Below are 13,470 nucleotides of genomic sequence, written 5' to 3'. Positions count from 1 at the left end.
TCTGGGCTAGGGGCTAGGAGTCTTTTCCTTCATACGTAGCCAGGAAGCCAAACAGTGTCTTTTTATAAATTGTCAATTTTCTGTTCCCAGTTTTGATTTCAGAAGTGATCGTTTCTCTGCATCACTCCCTCTCAGGAAAGCTGCAGACTCTCTTTTCCGAGTTCCTTGAGTACGAGACTCAAGGATAACATGTTAAAAGGCAGCTTCCCAGGCTCAAGGTTGATTTGATGTCAGGACCCCGGCATCCCAGGTGATGGATGGGGTGTCTTAGGGACCACACTTTGAGAAACACTGCTGTAGGAGGAATTTGTTTTTAATCTCTGGGTGACTTCCCTCTGTTCACCTGCTCTTCTGCCCCTCTCCCCCTCCCACCCCAAGGGGGAATCAGTAGCCATTACTAAGAGGAAAATTTTCTTCGGTTGTGTTGTTCTAAGTAAGGAGACAAGGAAGTCAGCCCACAGACTGGGAACGTGACTGCTTGCACGTGGGTGGTGATATTTCTGCTCGTCTCCTGGGGAGGCATATGTTCATTTGGAGACCGTGAGACAGGCAGGAGGATCAGGCTGGGGTGCCATCCTCCTTGGGTGGGATCTGGGATGTCAGGTGGTCCAGGTGGAGATTCGGAGCTGATCACAGACAGCTGGGGAGAGATGGGCTGAGGGTAGCCAGGATTTGAATAACTGGATGGAAATCTCTCGAAAAAAGCTAATATTTTAAAGTTTGGTTTCACCAGTTAATTAGCTGTGCAGCTTTGGGTGAGATATTAAACTCTCTGAGTCTCTGATTCCTCTTTTTAAAATGGGGGAAGAAAATGGCATCTCTGCAGCAGGCTTGTGGTAATGGTTAAAGATGAGTGTGTGAGGCACCTGGCCCAGTCCTTGGTGCATGGTAAACATTTGGTAAGCAGTGGAAGTCCTTATAGGTGATTGCTAATGGGGTCCGAGCTCAGATGTTTCTTGAGGACCTTCTAGACTGGGCTTCTGAAGTCGTGTGGAACCTCTGCATGTTCCATAGGAAATAGGGTGAGTGAGTAGGTGGACACATGTCTCCATTTGAAGCGGGTGGAGGGGGGCAGAAGAGCCAGAATTTGCTTTAGATTCTTAGAGGATGGGCTGTCATATACAATTCAGCAGGTTCTGTACTGAACAAGGGGGCCCAGGCTGGGAGAAGGTGAGGTCAAGGGAGGCCAAACCCAGCCTTGCACTCGGGGCCAGCCCATTTGGAGAAGAGGCAATATTTCCTGATTCCCACAAAGCTGTGCTGTGCATGAGGTTAAGAATTTCTGAGTTGGAGGAAACTGGTTTCATCTCCCCTGATTCCCACTTCTTCTGATCATCTTCATTGTAGGTGTGGCCCCCAACCTCACCCTTCACCCCTGCTTCTAGTTCCTATTCCCATGGGAAAGAGCTGCTGAAATGGAAGGGGAGAAGCCACAGGACTAGGGAAGGGAAGGGAAGGATTTAAGTTGGAAGGAAACTAATTAGAAGTATAGGTTTGGCAGAGACCTTAATTACTGGGTAGTTCCTCATGCTGAGTCCTCTTGATTGCTCTGGGGCAGCTTTCCCAGGAGGCCTGGCCCTCCGCAACCACAAGCAGTAAGATAATGGTGGTTTGGGCCACTTAGATGAGGGCCTGCAGGTGGCAAGGCCAACTCTGTGTGTGTGTGTGTGTTAAAATACACCTGTACCTGTGTGTGCACGTTCAACTCTTTGCAACCCTATGGGCCATAGCCCACCAGGCTCCTCTGTCCATGGCATTCTCCAGGCAAGAATACTGGGATGGGTCGCCATGCCCTCCTCCAGGGGATCTTCGCGACCGAGGGATCAAACCTATGTCTCTTGCCTTGGCGGGCGGGTTCTTTACCACTGGCGCCACCTGAATAAAGCACAGGGAGCTCAGCTGGGTGCTCTGTGATGACTTAGAGGGGTAGGCTTGGGATGGAGGGAGGTCCCAGAGGGAGGAGATGTATGTACACACACAGCTGATTCACTTCAGTGAAGAGCAGAAACTAACACAACGCTGTAATGCAAGTATACTCCAATTAAAAAAAAAAATACCCCTAACATAAAATTTATCATCAGTGACATACATTCTCGGTTTTGTGCAACCATCACCACTGTCTATTCCAGAACATTCTCATCATGCCCAGAAAGGAGTCCCTGTACCTGTGTTCCCCTCCCCGCAACCCCTGGCAACCAGTCATCTGCTTTCTGTCTCTAAGGATTTTTCTATTCTGGATGTTTCATTTACACAGGATCGTACAGTATGTGGCCTTTGGTGGTTAGCTTATTTCACATGGCCTCGTGTCAAGGTTCGTCTGTGCTGTCACGTATATCAATACTTTATCCCTTTGGATGACCGAGTCTTCCTTTTTATGGATACACATGGGCTTCTCTGGTGGCTCAGATGGTAAAGAATCTGCCTGCAGTGCAGGAGACCCAGGTTCAATCCCTGGGTCAGGAAGATCCCCTGGAGAAGGGAATGGCAGCCCACTCCAATATTCTTGCCGGGAGAACCCCATGAACAGAGGGGTATTTGTTGGTCGGTTCATCAGTTGACAGATACTTGGGTTGTTTCTACCCGTCATCGATTGTAGATGCTGCTGCTGTGAACATGTATGCAAGTCTGTGTTTGAGCACTGTTTTCAGTTCTCTTGATATACCCAGTTGTCCGCACATCTTTGATTCCTGACTTACTTTAAATCAGCCAACAGGAGGGACTTCTCTCTGGAAGAAGGGAGACGACAAGGGGACTGTGGCTGCCTTGTGGGTGGGAGGTGGAAGCAGAACACGGCCAGATGGCGTGCAGAGCGGGGCCCCGTGGCCGTGTTACAGGGGAGGTGGAGGCCGTCTTTGCCATTTTGGCCCAGGTGCCCCCCCCCCCCTTTCAGCACCCCTACCTTCTGGGCTCAGCATCTGGGAGACCTCCCCAGGTACCTCCTGGAGGGCCCTGCATCTCCTGGATAGGGGCGACCTCAGAGCAGTCATGACTCCTCCTTGGTCATCTGTGTCTTCAGATGGAAACTCGGGCTTCTTACGACCCTACAGAGTTCGGGGAGTTCACTAGTCCTAAAGAGAACAGCACCACGCAGCTGTGGAGATAGGATAGGCATCACTGATGCTGTTTCACAGGTGGGACCCAGAGGCATGGAAGGTTCAGTTCACTCACCCCCAGCACAGGAGAGGTCGTCTCACCAGAGTGTGAGAGTCAGCATCTTAACCCGCCAGCCTCCCCTGCAGGTCTGTGTTGGCCTTTCAAGTTGAGCAGTCCTAGAAATAGAAACCTCAGGGAAGTGACGGTGAATGGTGACATTCCATCTGCGGTCACGGTGGGGCAGAGGCCAGGTACGTGCCCCTGAACTTCACATCGTAGGAGGCAGAGGCTCTGTGAAGCTTGGTCTTGCTCAGCCTCGAATGGCTCCCCTTTCCTCTGGGAACCCCCATTTATTGAACACAGCTGGTGACAGGTACTGTCCTTGGTGGCTAGTGTGTTATTAATTTCCATGGTGTCTTCCACAATCCGGCTAATATCATCACCCTCCATTTCACAGATGTGGCAACAGACAGCTGGTTGAGTCATTTCCCCAGGTCACGTGGCTGCTAAGAGGATGAGTCAGGATGGTGAGCCAGAGGCCAGAGGACTGGTTTTCACTGTGCTTCTGGGTCCGTCTCTCCTCTGCAATGTATTTCTGATGACATCCATCTCTGATACCTCTTAACAATCTCTCATTGTTTTACCAGGTTATTTAGACAAGCTTCAATCTGGCCTTTCCTTCATGGATTCTATAAGTTACCTGGAGTCAAGCAGAAGCAACCTGGTTCTAGAAGATTTCTCTCTTGGGACTTACCTTGTGGTCCGGTTTTCAAGACTCCATGCTTTCAATGCAGCGGGGGTTTGTTCAATCCCTGGTCAGGAAACTAAGATCCCACGTGCCCTAGGGTGTGGCCCCCCCAACAAAAGAACGTTTCTCTCCTCAACCAACCCTCTGACCTTCCTCCTCTTGTTTCACTCCCACCTCCACTCAGCCAAAACGTCCACAAAACACAACACTCACCATAGGGTTTGCACGTGTTTTGACCACTTTCCAATCTGGGAGGGGCTGAAGCAGTGCCTGGACACCCAGGTAAACATGCACAGCTGTGTGCTTGGGCTCAGTGGACATTTTCTGCTGAGGAGGAGGCCTCCTGGCTGCTGTCCAGCCCTGGGTAGTTCTTCCAGAAGCCAGTCTTCCACACAGAGTCAGAGGTGCTGTGAGTTAGCAGGTGTGGGAGTCGGAAGCCATCAGGGCATAGGGGAAGGCTTTTAATTAAACTGTGAACATTTGTAATGAAACATACACCACCACTCCATGGAGGGACACAGGGAAGCTGTGTTTACCCCAAGTCCCAGGAGCAACTACGATTGATTCCATCCCGCTGAGGGTGTGCAGGGCACCGCAGGAAGCAGAAGCATGAGACTCTGCAGCTTCGCAGAAGCATGAGACTCTGCAGCTTCAGAGAAGCTGAGAGCAGTCTGATAAATGAGTGTCTCTGCTGCTCAATTTCAATCTCTTATTTTCCCAAACAGTGGTCATCAGTGACCAGAACCTGCCTCTTTGGGTATGGCCGGAGGATTCTGAGGGCACTTAAAAGCTGATGAGTTTTAATATTTCTGAACAGGATCCAGCTTTGCTGAGAAATTCACCGCACCTCTCCTCGTGTGGCTGGAATTCTGATTTTAGTCAACTTTTTTCACAAGGAATAGCAATTGTCTGAGAGGCTAGCTTGAACCCTTTTTTCTTATTTTTCAATGTTCTTTATTTAGGTCACAACTTTTTTGTTGTGTGTGTGTATTAACAAAAATTTAGATGCGAGAGATAAGCAAAAAGAAAAGAATAAAAAATTCCTCATAATCCCACCACAAATCACCTCTGTTTATCCTTTGTGTCTTTATCTTGTTTTTCTGTTGTGTACTTTTTCTCTGACCTTTTTTATTTATTTATTTATTTTTAAAGAGAAGTACTGTCATGCTTAGTTAGAAGAATTAAACCGCACATCAGTGCATACTATGGAAAGGAAGAAGCCTGTTTCACCTCAGCTTCCCAGTTCTCTTTGCCATTTAGACATTTGACTAGAAAAAACCAGCTAGATCTTCGATGATTCTATGCCTTATTATGGAAGGTTTTAACATCTCAGTGTGCGGAAACATGTGTTAATGACTTCTGGTCGGTTCCCACAGCAGTCCCTGGGCCTTGTCTGCTGCTGTATTTGGTGGTCCTGGAGAGTTGGAGATTCCAGTGACACCCCCCCCCCGCCCGCCCACCCCCTCAGGCAGGTGCAGCATCCCTGTGAATGGTTTCCTAGGGGCCCAGGAGAGAAACCCCAGCCATGTTCATTGAGCAGCATCTCTACCCGCCATCCTCTGGGGGGAGCTGTCCCTTCTGTGGTGGTTCTGAAAATCTAAGGGCTCCTCACCCCTTGTACTCAACCAACCCCCATAATCACACCTGTAGCCTGTACCTCGCCCAGGGAGGCCTGTAGGCCACCACACCACCCCCACCCCAACCAGCGTTGAGCCATTCTAGGGAGACTTCATCTGCCTCTCACTTCCCGGTTGAGAGACAGTTGCAAAAATGCCACATGTGTGTGACCTTTTCTTTCCTCCTCCACAGAAGCCTGGAATGGTCCCCCCTCCGCCGGGAGAGGAAAGCCAGACTGTTGTCCTTCCACCGGGCTGGCAAAGCTACTTGTCCCCTCAGGGCCGGCGCTACTATGTCAACACGGCCACCAATGGTGAGTCCTGCTCCGGGCAGCATCCTACAGCAGCCCCCGGGGTCCTGTCCATCTGGAGGGGCACCTCTCTCCTCCACTTCCTGGGCTTTAGACCTTTCCTTCAAACTTCCTCAGAGGCTGCCAGGAGATTTTTCCTTCCCCCAGGACTGGGTGGTAGGAGGTCGAACCAGGGTGGGGAAGGCTGTCCTTCAAGGTTGGGGGTCATCTTTGAAACCCAGCATCTTTGTGGAACCCAACCTCATGGTCTGGGACCGTATTTTCCAAACTGGGATCTTGTAATGGTCTGTGGTCCACAGCTGGTTTAAATCAAATTTAACAGGTTAAGCCACTGCATGATTTCTGGGAGCTTGGAATGTGCTGATTGATAACCAGATGGGTTACAAGATTGGGGTTTTCCTGTGATTTCATCACAACATGGCTCTCTTCCCTGAAGTATCTCACTTGCTGGTGTTTCTTAGGATGTTCTTTGGGAAAGGCTGGGGCTACTTATGGGTTTATTCTAACCAGTAAGAGAGGTCCACATGCATTTCTGAGTTGAGTCAAGATCACTTCTCTTTGTCCCAATAATTGTGGGCATCCTGAGCCTTCAGAATGACTCCAGGATCCCAGCTCATTGCTGTAGAGTGACCTGCAAGAAGGGTCATAGAAGGAGGAGCTATATAACAAGGTGGGCAGAGTGATGTATAGGTTGCCGTCTGGGAGCAGGCAGAGCAAAGCCAGCCATCAGCTCTGTCTCTTAACCCCAGGGCAGTTGCTAGAAAAAAAACAGAGAGGATGGAAACCCAGAAAATTAGATTTGGTGGGAATCAGTGCCAAGGCAGAATGTGAAATCTTACCTGAATCCACCTGTTGACACCTCACTTCCCTCATCTGTGCCTACCTGACTACGGCCACCTCCTCCCACCTAATGGGACCGTGGATATGGTTTATGTTTATGAACCCACAGTCAGGACCTGGTGAGAGAAGAGCCAGCTGCTGTTTCAAGGGAGCAACAGAGAAAGCAGCTGAAAACTGCCACTTGGGGTGGTTGGTTTGTTTACATCTCCTGGCAACATGGCCTTCCACTCAAGAGGGTGTTCTAGTTGAAGATTTAACCAGGGTTTCTAGAAAAAGGGAAGTGGAACTCCTTCTGACCATTCTAATCAGAAAGAATCTTCCTCAAAATAAACATGTGAGCCGCTTTGTACTGTTATCAGATTATCAGACTTTGAAGTTTCGGAGGAGAGTGTGTTTATGTGCAGTTCCCCATCTTTAAAATACAGAAATTGAACCATATGACCCTGAGATCATCAAGAATTTGGCTCCATCCTTGTCCTGAATTAGCTCCTGTTGCAAAGGAGCAGAGGGGTAAAAGTAGCTTTCTAAAAATCTCAATTCATTTTTAAAAAACAACCGTGTAACAAACAATCCACTGCTGATATATGCTCTCCTTCATGCAACTAGCCCTCTCTTTATTAGGGGGATAGCTAGGTCCCATTTTACCAGGCAGGGCAGACAGCTTTTTTCTGAAGCCCAGATGTTATGCCACTGGGTCCCGGAAGATAGTGATCACAAGAGATTCTAGACCAGGGGTCAAACTCTTTTTCTCTGATAGTCCAGGTGGTAGGTATTTTAGGCTCTGAGGCCCGTGGGGTCAATGTCACAGCTACTCAACTCTACCACTGTCGTGGGAAAGCAGCCGTAGATGATGGTGAACCCACAGGGGCAGCTGTGTGCTGATAAAACTTTACTTAGACCCTGAAATGTGAATTTTCAATAGCTTGCACGTCATGAAATAGGCTTCTTTTTTCAACCATTTAAAAATATAAAAACTGATCTTAGCCAAGGAGTTCCCAAGCTGTATGATGACATAACGTATATTGGCCCACAGGCCATACTGGCTGGTGACACCTCCCTGGGCTCTCTGTCATTCCCAGTAGGACCTGCCGTGCTCACCCCTCCCCACTCTCTCCTAAATGCTTGCAATAATCCAATAATTACATTTATTATGTACATATTACATGTCAAAATGTGTTAAATTAGCCATAAGTAATTTTATTTAACTTACTCAACAATTCAGGAAAACCGGGGCTTTCAATAGGGACAATTTGGTTCCCCAGAGAGCAAGTCTGGAAAGAATTTTGATTGTTCCAACTGGGGTACATCCTGGCATCCAGTGAGTAGAGGCCAGGGATGCTGAAAAACCTCCTGCCATGTGCATGCCAGTTTTATTCATTCATTGTTTAATTCATTTTTCATTTGTGTGGTTGATTGAATCGTTCATGCAACAAGCATGTACTGGGCTTCGCATATGTTCCAAGCAGAATGTTGGATACTGGGATATAAGAATAAAAAACAGCCTTGACTCTCAAAATGTTAATCTTCTTATAGTAGTAACAGATTTATTTATTTATATTTTTTGGCTGTGCAACTTGAAGGATCTCAATTTCCCGACTAGGGGCTTGAACCTGGGCCCTGGCAGTGAAAGCCCCGAGTCCCCTGGACTACCAGGGAATTCCCAGAAGCAGATTTTAAATGAATCGATATTTGATTACAACTGTGAGCAGGGTTGTGAAGGAGAGGAGTCCGTGGTGTTTTGAGAGCACGTCCCAAAGAGACCCTGGGAAGTCAGGGGAGGCTTCCTGGAGGAGATACCCTTCAGCTGAGATGGGAAGCATGATGACAACATTAGCCATGTTTGAAGGGATCGTGCAGACCCTCAGGGTCATGTTAAAAGTTCTGCTCGTTAGTTTTAAGGGACTGGGAAGACCAGATGTCTTTCTAATTCTCTCTGGGACCTCAGCCCTGTTTTGTCCGGCTGCTGGACTGCTTGGTAAAGTTTTGAATCTGACCTCGTTTTCTGCAGGAAGGTACTGAAAGCAGCCTCTCGGTCTTCTCACACCGTTTATCTGATCCCCTGACTCCTGGAGGCATTTGTGTCTCCTCACGGCCAAACCGGCTGCACCCACATTTCTGCCCCAGCTCTTGGATCTCTGCCGGCATGCTACTCAGGCCAGAGCCAGGCACCACTGCCACGGAAGCAGAGCCCCTGTGCTCAGCCGCCACGAGCCATTTCCCTCTGCTTCTTCCTGTCTGTCTTCCTTTGCTCCAAGCTCTCCTAGTCCCTGTAATCCCTAATCACTTCTTTCCCAGGGGGTGCTGGGGTACAGTAGACATGCTGTCCCTGTGTTTACACCACATATAAATGTAAGGAGTTTAAAGCCCAATTTATATTTGTATTGCCGTGCTCTGGCTAATCTGCTTATTTTCAAATCCATTTAGGATTTTTCTGCCTGGGAATTGTCACAGGGCTGGCTGCTGTGCTATGCTGGGCTATGGGGATACAAAATCAGAGCAGCCATCTTTGCCTTCAAAGATGGAAGGTCTGATGAAGGCAGAGAAACCCGGAAACCAATAAATGTTGACAAAGCATTTTTGAGGCACTGGGGAAGACCTTGGCCTTCATTACTGGCTGGAAATACCCTTCAAAATCCAAAATACAAAATCAGAGAAGCCATCTCTGCCTTCAAAGATGGAAGGTCTGTTGAAGGCAGAGAAACTTGGAAACCAATAAATGTTGCGGGTGTTAGCGTGAAAATCTGGGGCCTCATTGAAGGGGGCCACCAGCTTTATCTGGGCATCAGACCAGTCTTTGAAAGGACGACAGTACTTGACTTAGGTGTTCCTAGCTGTGGTGTCAGCCGGGGGAAGGCTGGTGTGTTGGAGCAGAGAGAGAGGGACTTGAGAGTCTGATTCACTAAAGACCTCCTCTGGGTGAGGAGGAGTTGGGACTTTGCCCTGTGGGCATGGCAAGCGATGGAAGGATTCAGAGCGCTGGGTTGACATCTCGGAATGTTGTGGAATGCTTGCTTGTGCTACAGAGTGAGGGGTCAGAGTATAGCGAGCAGAGACCTGGCAGACTCGATGAGAAGTAATGAGGTCAGCTCTACGGCAGCAGCTGTGGCTGGAGAAGAGGAAGTGGGATATGCCAGGCGGGATGTGGCAGGTCCAGGAAGGTAGAACTCACAGGTTCATTTTCTGCCTTATATGCTGGAGCCGTGTGGTGAGAACAGGGGATTCAAGAGAGGAATGGCCTTGGAAGAAAGATGTTGAAGCCCTGTTGAGTGTGCAGTTCCCAGGGAACATTCAGGGAAAGATGGCCAGCGCATGTTGGATGGATGGGTCATGACTCGGGTCATCTGGGCTAAAGATGCAACTCTGGGGAGTCTTGTGGGTGCACAGTATGGTGGGCAGAGAGCAGGATGGATTTCACCCCTAATTGCCCCTTGGCCTGACGTTGTTTTTCTGGAACCAACCTGCACAAGCATGGGTGAAGCCCAGAATTTGCATTTCATCAGCAAAGAACTGACATCAGGAGTTCCCTCCCAGGACAAGCCTCCAGGAGAAAGAGAGCCCTGAAGAACCATCCTGAAGGGAGGGACAGAGTGGGCTTGGAAAGAATTGTTAAGAGATGGGAGGCATCCTTGAAAAGACAATGTCATAAAAGGCAAAGGAGAAAAGATTGTCAAGACAGACTGAAATATAGATCAGATTTATGGTGGAGGGATATTTTAAATCCCTAGAGAAAGCACAAACTATTTAATAAATGGTGTTGGGCCAGATGGCTAACTTTTGATGGGTAAGTTAATGCTCTTGTTTTCATATAAACAAACTCAGCTTAAACTTGGGTTTCCCTGCTGGCTCATTTGGTAAAGAATCTGCCTGCAATGCAGGAAACCCAGGTTGATTGATACCTGGGTTGGAAAGATCCCCTAGAGGAAGGCATGGCAGCCCATTCCAGTGTTCTTACCTGGGAAGTCCCATGGACAGAGGAGCCTGGCAGGCTACAGTCCATGGGGTTGCAAGAGTCGGACACAACTTAGTGACTAAACCACCGGCAAGACCATCAGAGCGTGAGACTTAGGGAAGCCCCCATCTCCCCTCGTCTTCTCAGTTTATGGCTCCCAAGAGCATTTTGTCAAGCTGGGTGGTCCTGTGCTCAGGCCCAGGAACCCTGGGGATTCTAGTATCAGGAAGCTGTTTGTGCTATGCTGTTCTGGAAAGTGCTCCATTCCACCTAGAGTTGACTCAGTTGCCAAAAGTGAGGGTTGTGTTTAATTTCTGGATTTTGACTTGTTAATAACTAGCCTGTTCAAGAATCTAAACTAGTGTGAAGGGAGACCTCTTATTTGCATAACAGATAGTTGCATTTCAAGAAATATAGCACAAAGTTGTTTTGTTCCGTATATAATTGGAAGGCCAGATATGCATGTTTAATCACTTCACAGTGATACAGTCGTAGGTATTCAGGTCTTCTTTTTGCAGAGATGCTGAGTTTTTAGATATTGTGTGGGATACGTTTTTCCATTTGGATTTTGAAGGGGTATTTCCAGCCAGTAACGAAGGCCAAGGGCTTCCCCAGTGCCTCAGCAGTAAAGAATCTGAGAGCAGTGCAGGAGACACAGGTTCAGTCCCTGAGTCGGGAAGATCCCTTGGAGGAAGGTGTGATAACCCACCCTAGTATCCTTGCCAGGAAAATCCCATGGACAGAGAAACCTGGTGGGCTGTGGTCCAAGGGGTCACAAAGAGTTGGACACAACTGAAATGACTTAGCACACATTCACATAATGAAGGCCGAGATTAGTTTTGGTTAGTGTATGTCAGTATTTGACTTCTTATTTCTGTATACTCTAAATCTGATAGTTACACTCCTCTGTTGTCCTTCATTTCTAAGAAAAAGATCTTTTGGGCAGGTGGCACCTTAGCCCTGTTTCTCTAGAAAGCCTGAGGCAAGGATTAAGTATTAACACCTTATTTAGGAGGTATAAGCCCAAAGGTGAGGATGGGTGAGAAGGCGAAGGGAGGCAAAAGAAGATGCCCTGTGATGCTGGCTTCCCTCGTAGCTCAGATGGTTAAGAATCTGTGTGCAATGCAGGAGACCTGGGTTCAAGCCCTGGGTTGGGAAGATCCCCTGGAGAAGGGAATAGCTATCCGCTCCAGAATTCTTGCCCAGAGAACTCCATGGACAGACCATGGGATCACACAGAGTCAGACATGACTGAGCAGCTAAGCTAACACTTTTCACTTTCAAGGCCAAAGTGGTGAGGATGGGTGAGAAAGGGAAGAGAGGCAGAAGAAGATGCCCCATGTGATGCTGGCTAGCTTTAACATTGAACTGACAGTGAACTGGTCGCTTAGCAGGTATGTTCACGTCTCTGGAAGGTTTGCAGAGAGGAGCCCTGCCTTTGAGTAGTCCATCGGAGAGCAAAGGGTTTTATCTGTGCACCTTCTTCTTAGCTCCTGTTCCCCTTGGGCCATCCTTCTCCACTTGGGAGAGCTATTTCCGCCCCTTCCCCCAACTTTGGGGTTGTATCATCTGTCCCCCAGCAGCCTCTCAGAAAGCTTCATTCCACCCTCATGGAGTGGTGCTTCTGCTAAGCCCACGGCGGATAGTCAGGTCTAACCACAGTAAGAGAAGACAGTTAATGGAAATATGAGGAAGAGCTCCATGTCAGTCCCAACCTGGAGGCTCCTGCAGCATTACCCATCTCTCCACTGTCAGACCAGGATGACTTGATTGTTTAGTCTTTCTGTGACCAATGACTTTTACTCCACAGTCATCCTAGGGGGATCCTTCCAAATCATTGGACACAGTGGCTGGCAACCTATAGCCCTTGTACAGCTTGTACAGGGCTTGTACAGGCAATCCACCGGGCTTGTACAGCTTGCAGCTTTTTTTGTTAAAGTTTTACTGGAACGCAGCTGTACTCTCGTATTGTCTTATTGCCTAAGGCTGTTTGTTATTACCTGAAGATGGCAGAGTTGAGTATGGTCCATATAGCTCACAAAACCAAAAATATTTACTCTCCGGCCTTTGAAAGAAAACGTTTGAGATTCCCCAGCCTAACAAATAGAGCCCATTCTTTTTACACATGAGGAAGCGGGTCCCCCATGGGATAAAGGGACTTGGTCATAGTTACCTGGCCAACCTGTGCCTACGTCTTCTCTCGTATAGTCTTTTCCTTTTTGCCTCAATATCCAAGAGAATGAACATGGGCAGTGGTGACTTAATTTGCAAAAAGGACAACTGAGTTCATGAATTAGTAGAAAAACAATCTGAAATAACTTTTATTTTTGAGAGAAATGCCACTGTCTTTTGAGAGCATCAGCTGAAACCCAGGAGAGCTGGGAGTTGTTTTTAAGCTCTTTTGACAAAGAATTCATATGTATAAATGTTTTATTATGTTTGCAAGCCCAGCTTGGAGGATTAAACCAGGATTTGAGCTTTTGGATTCATTTGCCAAATAGTCGGCACTTTTCTTGATTTCTGGTTTTAATTTTTCTTTAAATGAGTAGATTCCCACTTAACTTTATTACACCAGGAGCTAATGTGAGTTTCCGGATCAGTTTTCCAGTAGAACACTTTTTAAAAGCATTCTTCGAGCTTTTTCTTGTTACAAATAATTGGGTACTTTTCTAACTCCCCGGAGAGAGCAACTCTGATAATTCCCAGTTAATAAAAGTTGCCCAAAGAAACTTCTGCACCCAAAAACATTAGTCTGTTTTCATCTGTCCATCTGTGTTGAACAAATGTGAGATTAAAAAGATGCTTTTATTTGGCACATTCAGTTGATTGAATTAGTTGTGTGTGTGTTTTCATGTTTTTTATTTTGGCTGTATAATTTTTCTCTAACAGACCCTCTCTTAATGGAAGAGTTGT

At 47.6% G+C, this 13,470-nt stretch overlaps 1 protein-coding gene across 8 annotated transcripts in view; it reads left to right on the top strand.

Moving 5' to 3' along the window:
* Positions 1-13,470, top strand: part of GAS7 (growth arrest specific 7) — a 203,306-nt gene that overhangs the window by 114,739 nt on the left and 75,097 nt on the right. For all 8 annotated transcript variants that reach the window (XM_069603558.1, XM_069603562.1, XM_069603563.1 and 5 more), the window contains one exon: positions 5,651-5,771. In XM_069603558.1, coding sequence (XP_069459659.1) covers positions 5,651-5,771 — 121 coding nt within the window. The remainder of the gene's footprint in view (positions 1-5,650; positions 5,772-13,470) is intronic.

Source organism: Ovis canadensis, chromosome 11 (assembly GCF_042477335.2).
Source record: "Ovis canadensis isolate MfBH-ARS-UI-01 breed Bighorn chromosome 11, ARS-UI_OviCan_v2, whole genome shotgun sequence".
Taxonomy (NCBI): Eukaryota; Metazoa; Chordata; class Mammalia; order Artiodactyla; family Bovidae; genus Ovis; species Ovis canadensis.
This window is presented reverse-complemented; position numbering and strand designations above follow the sequence as displayed.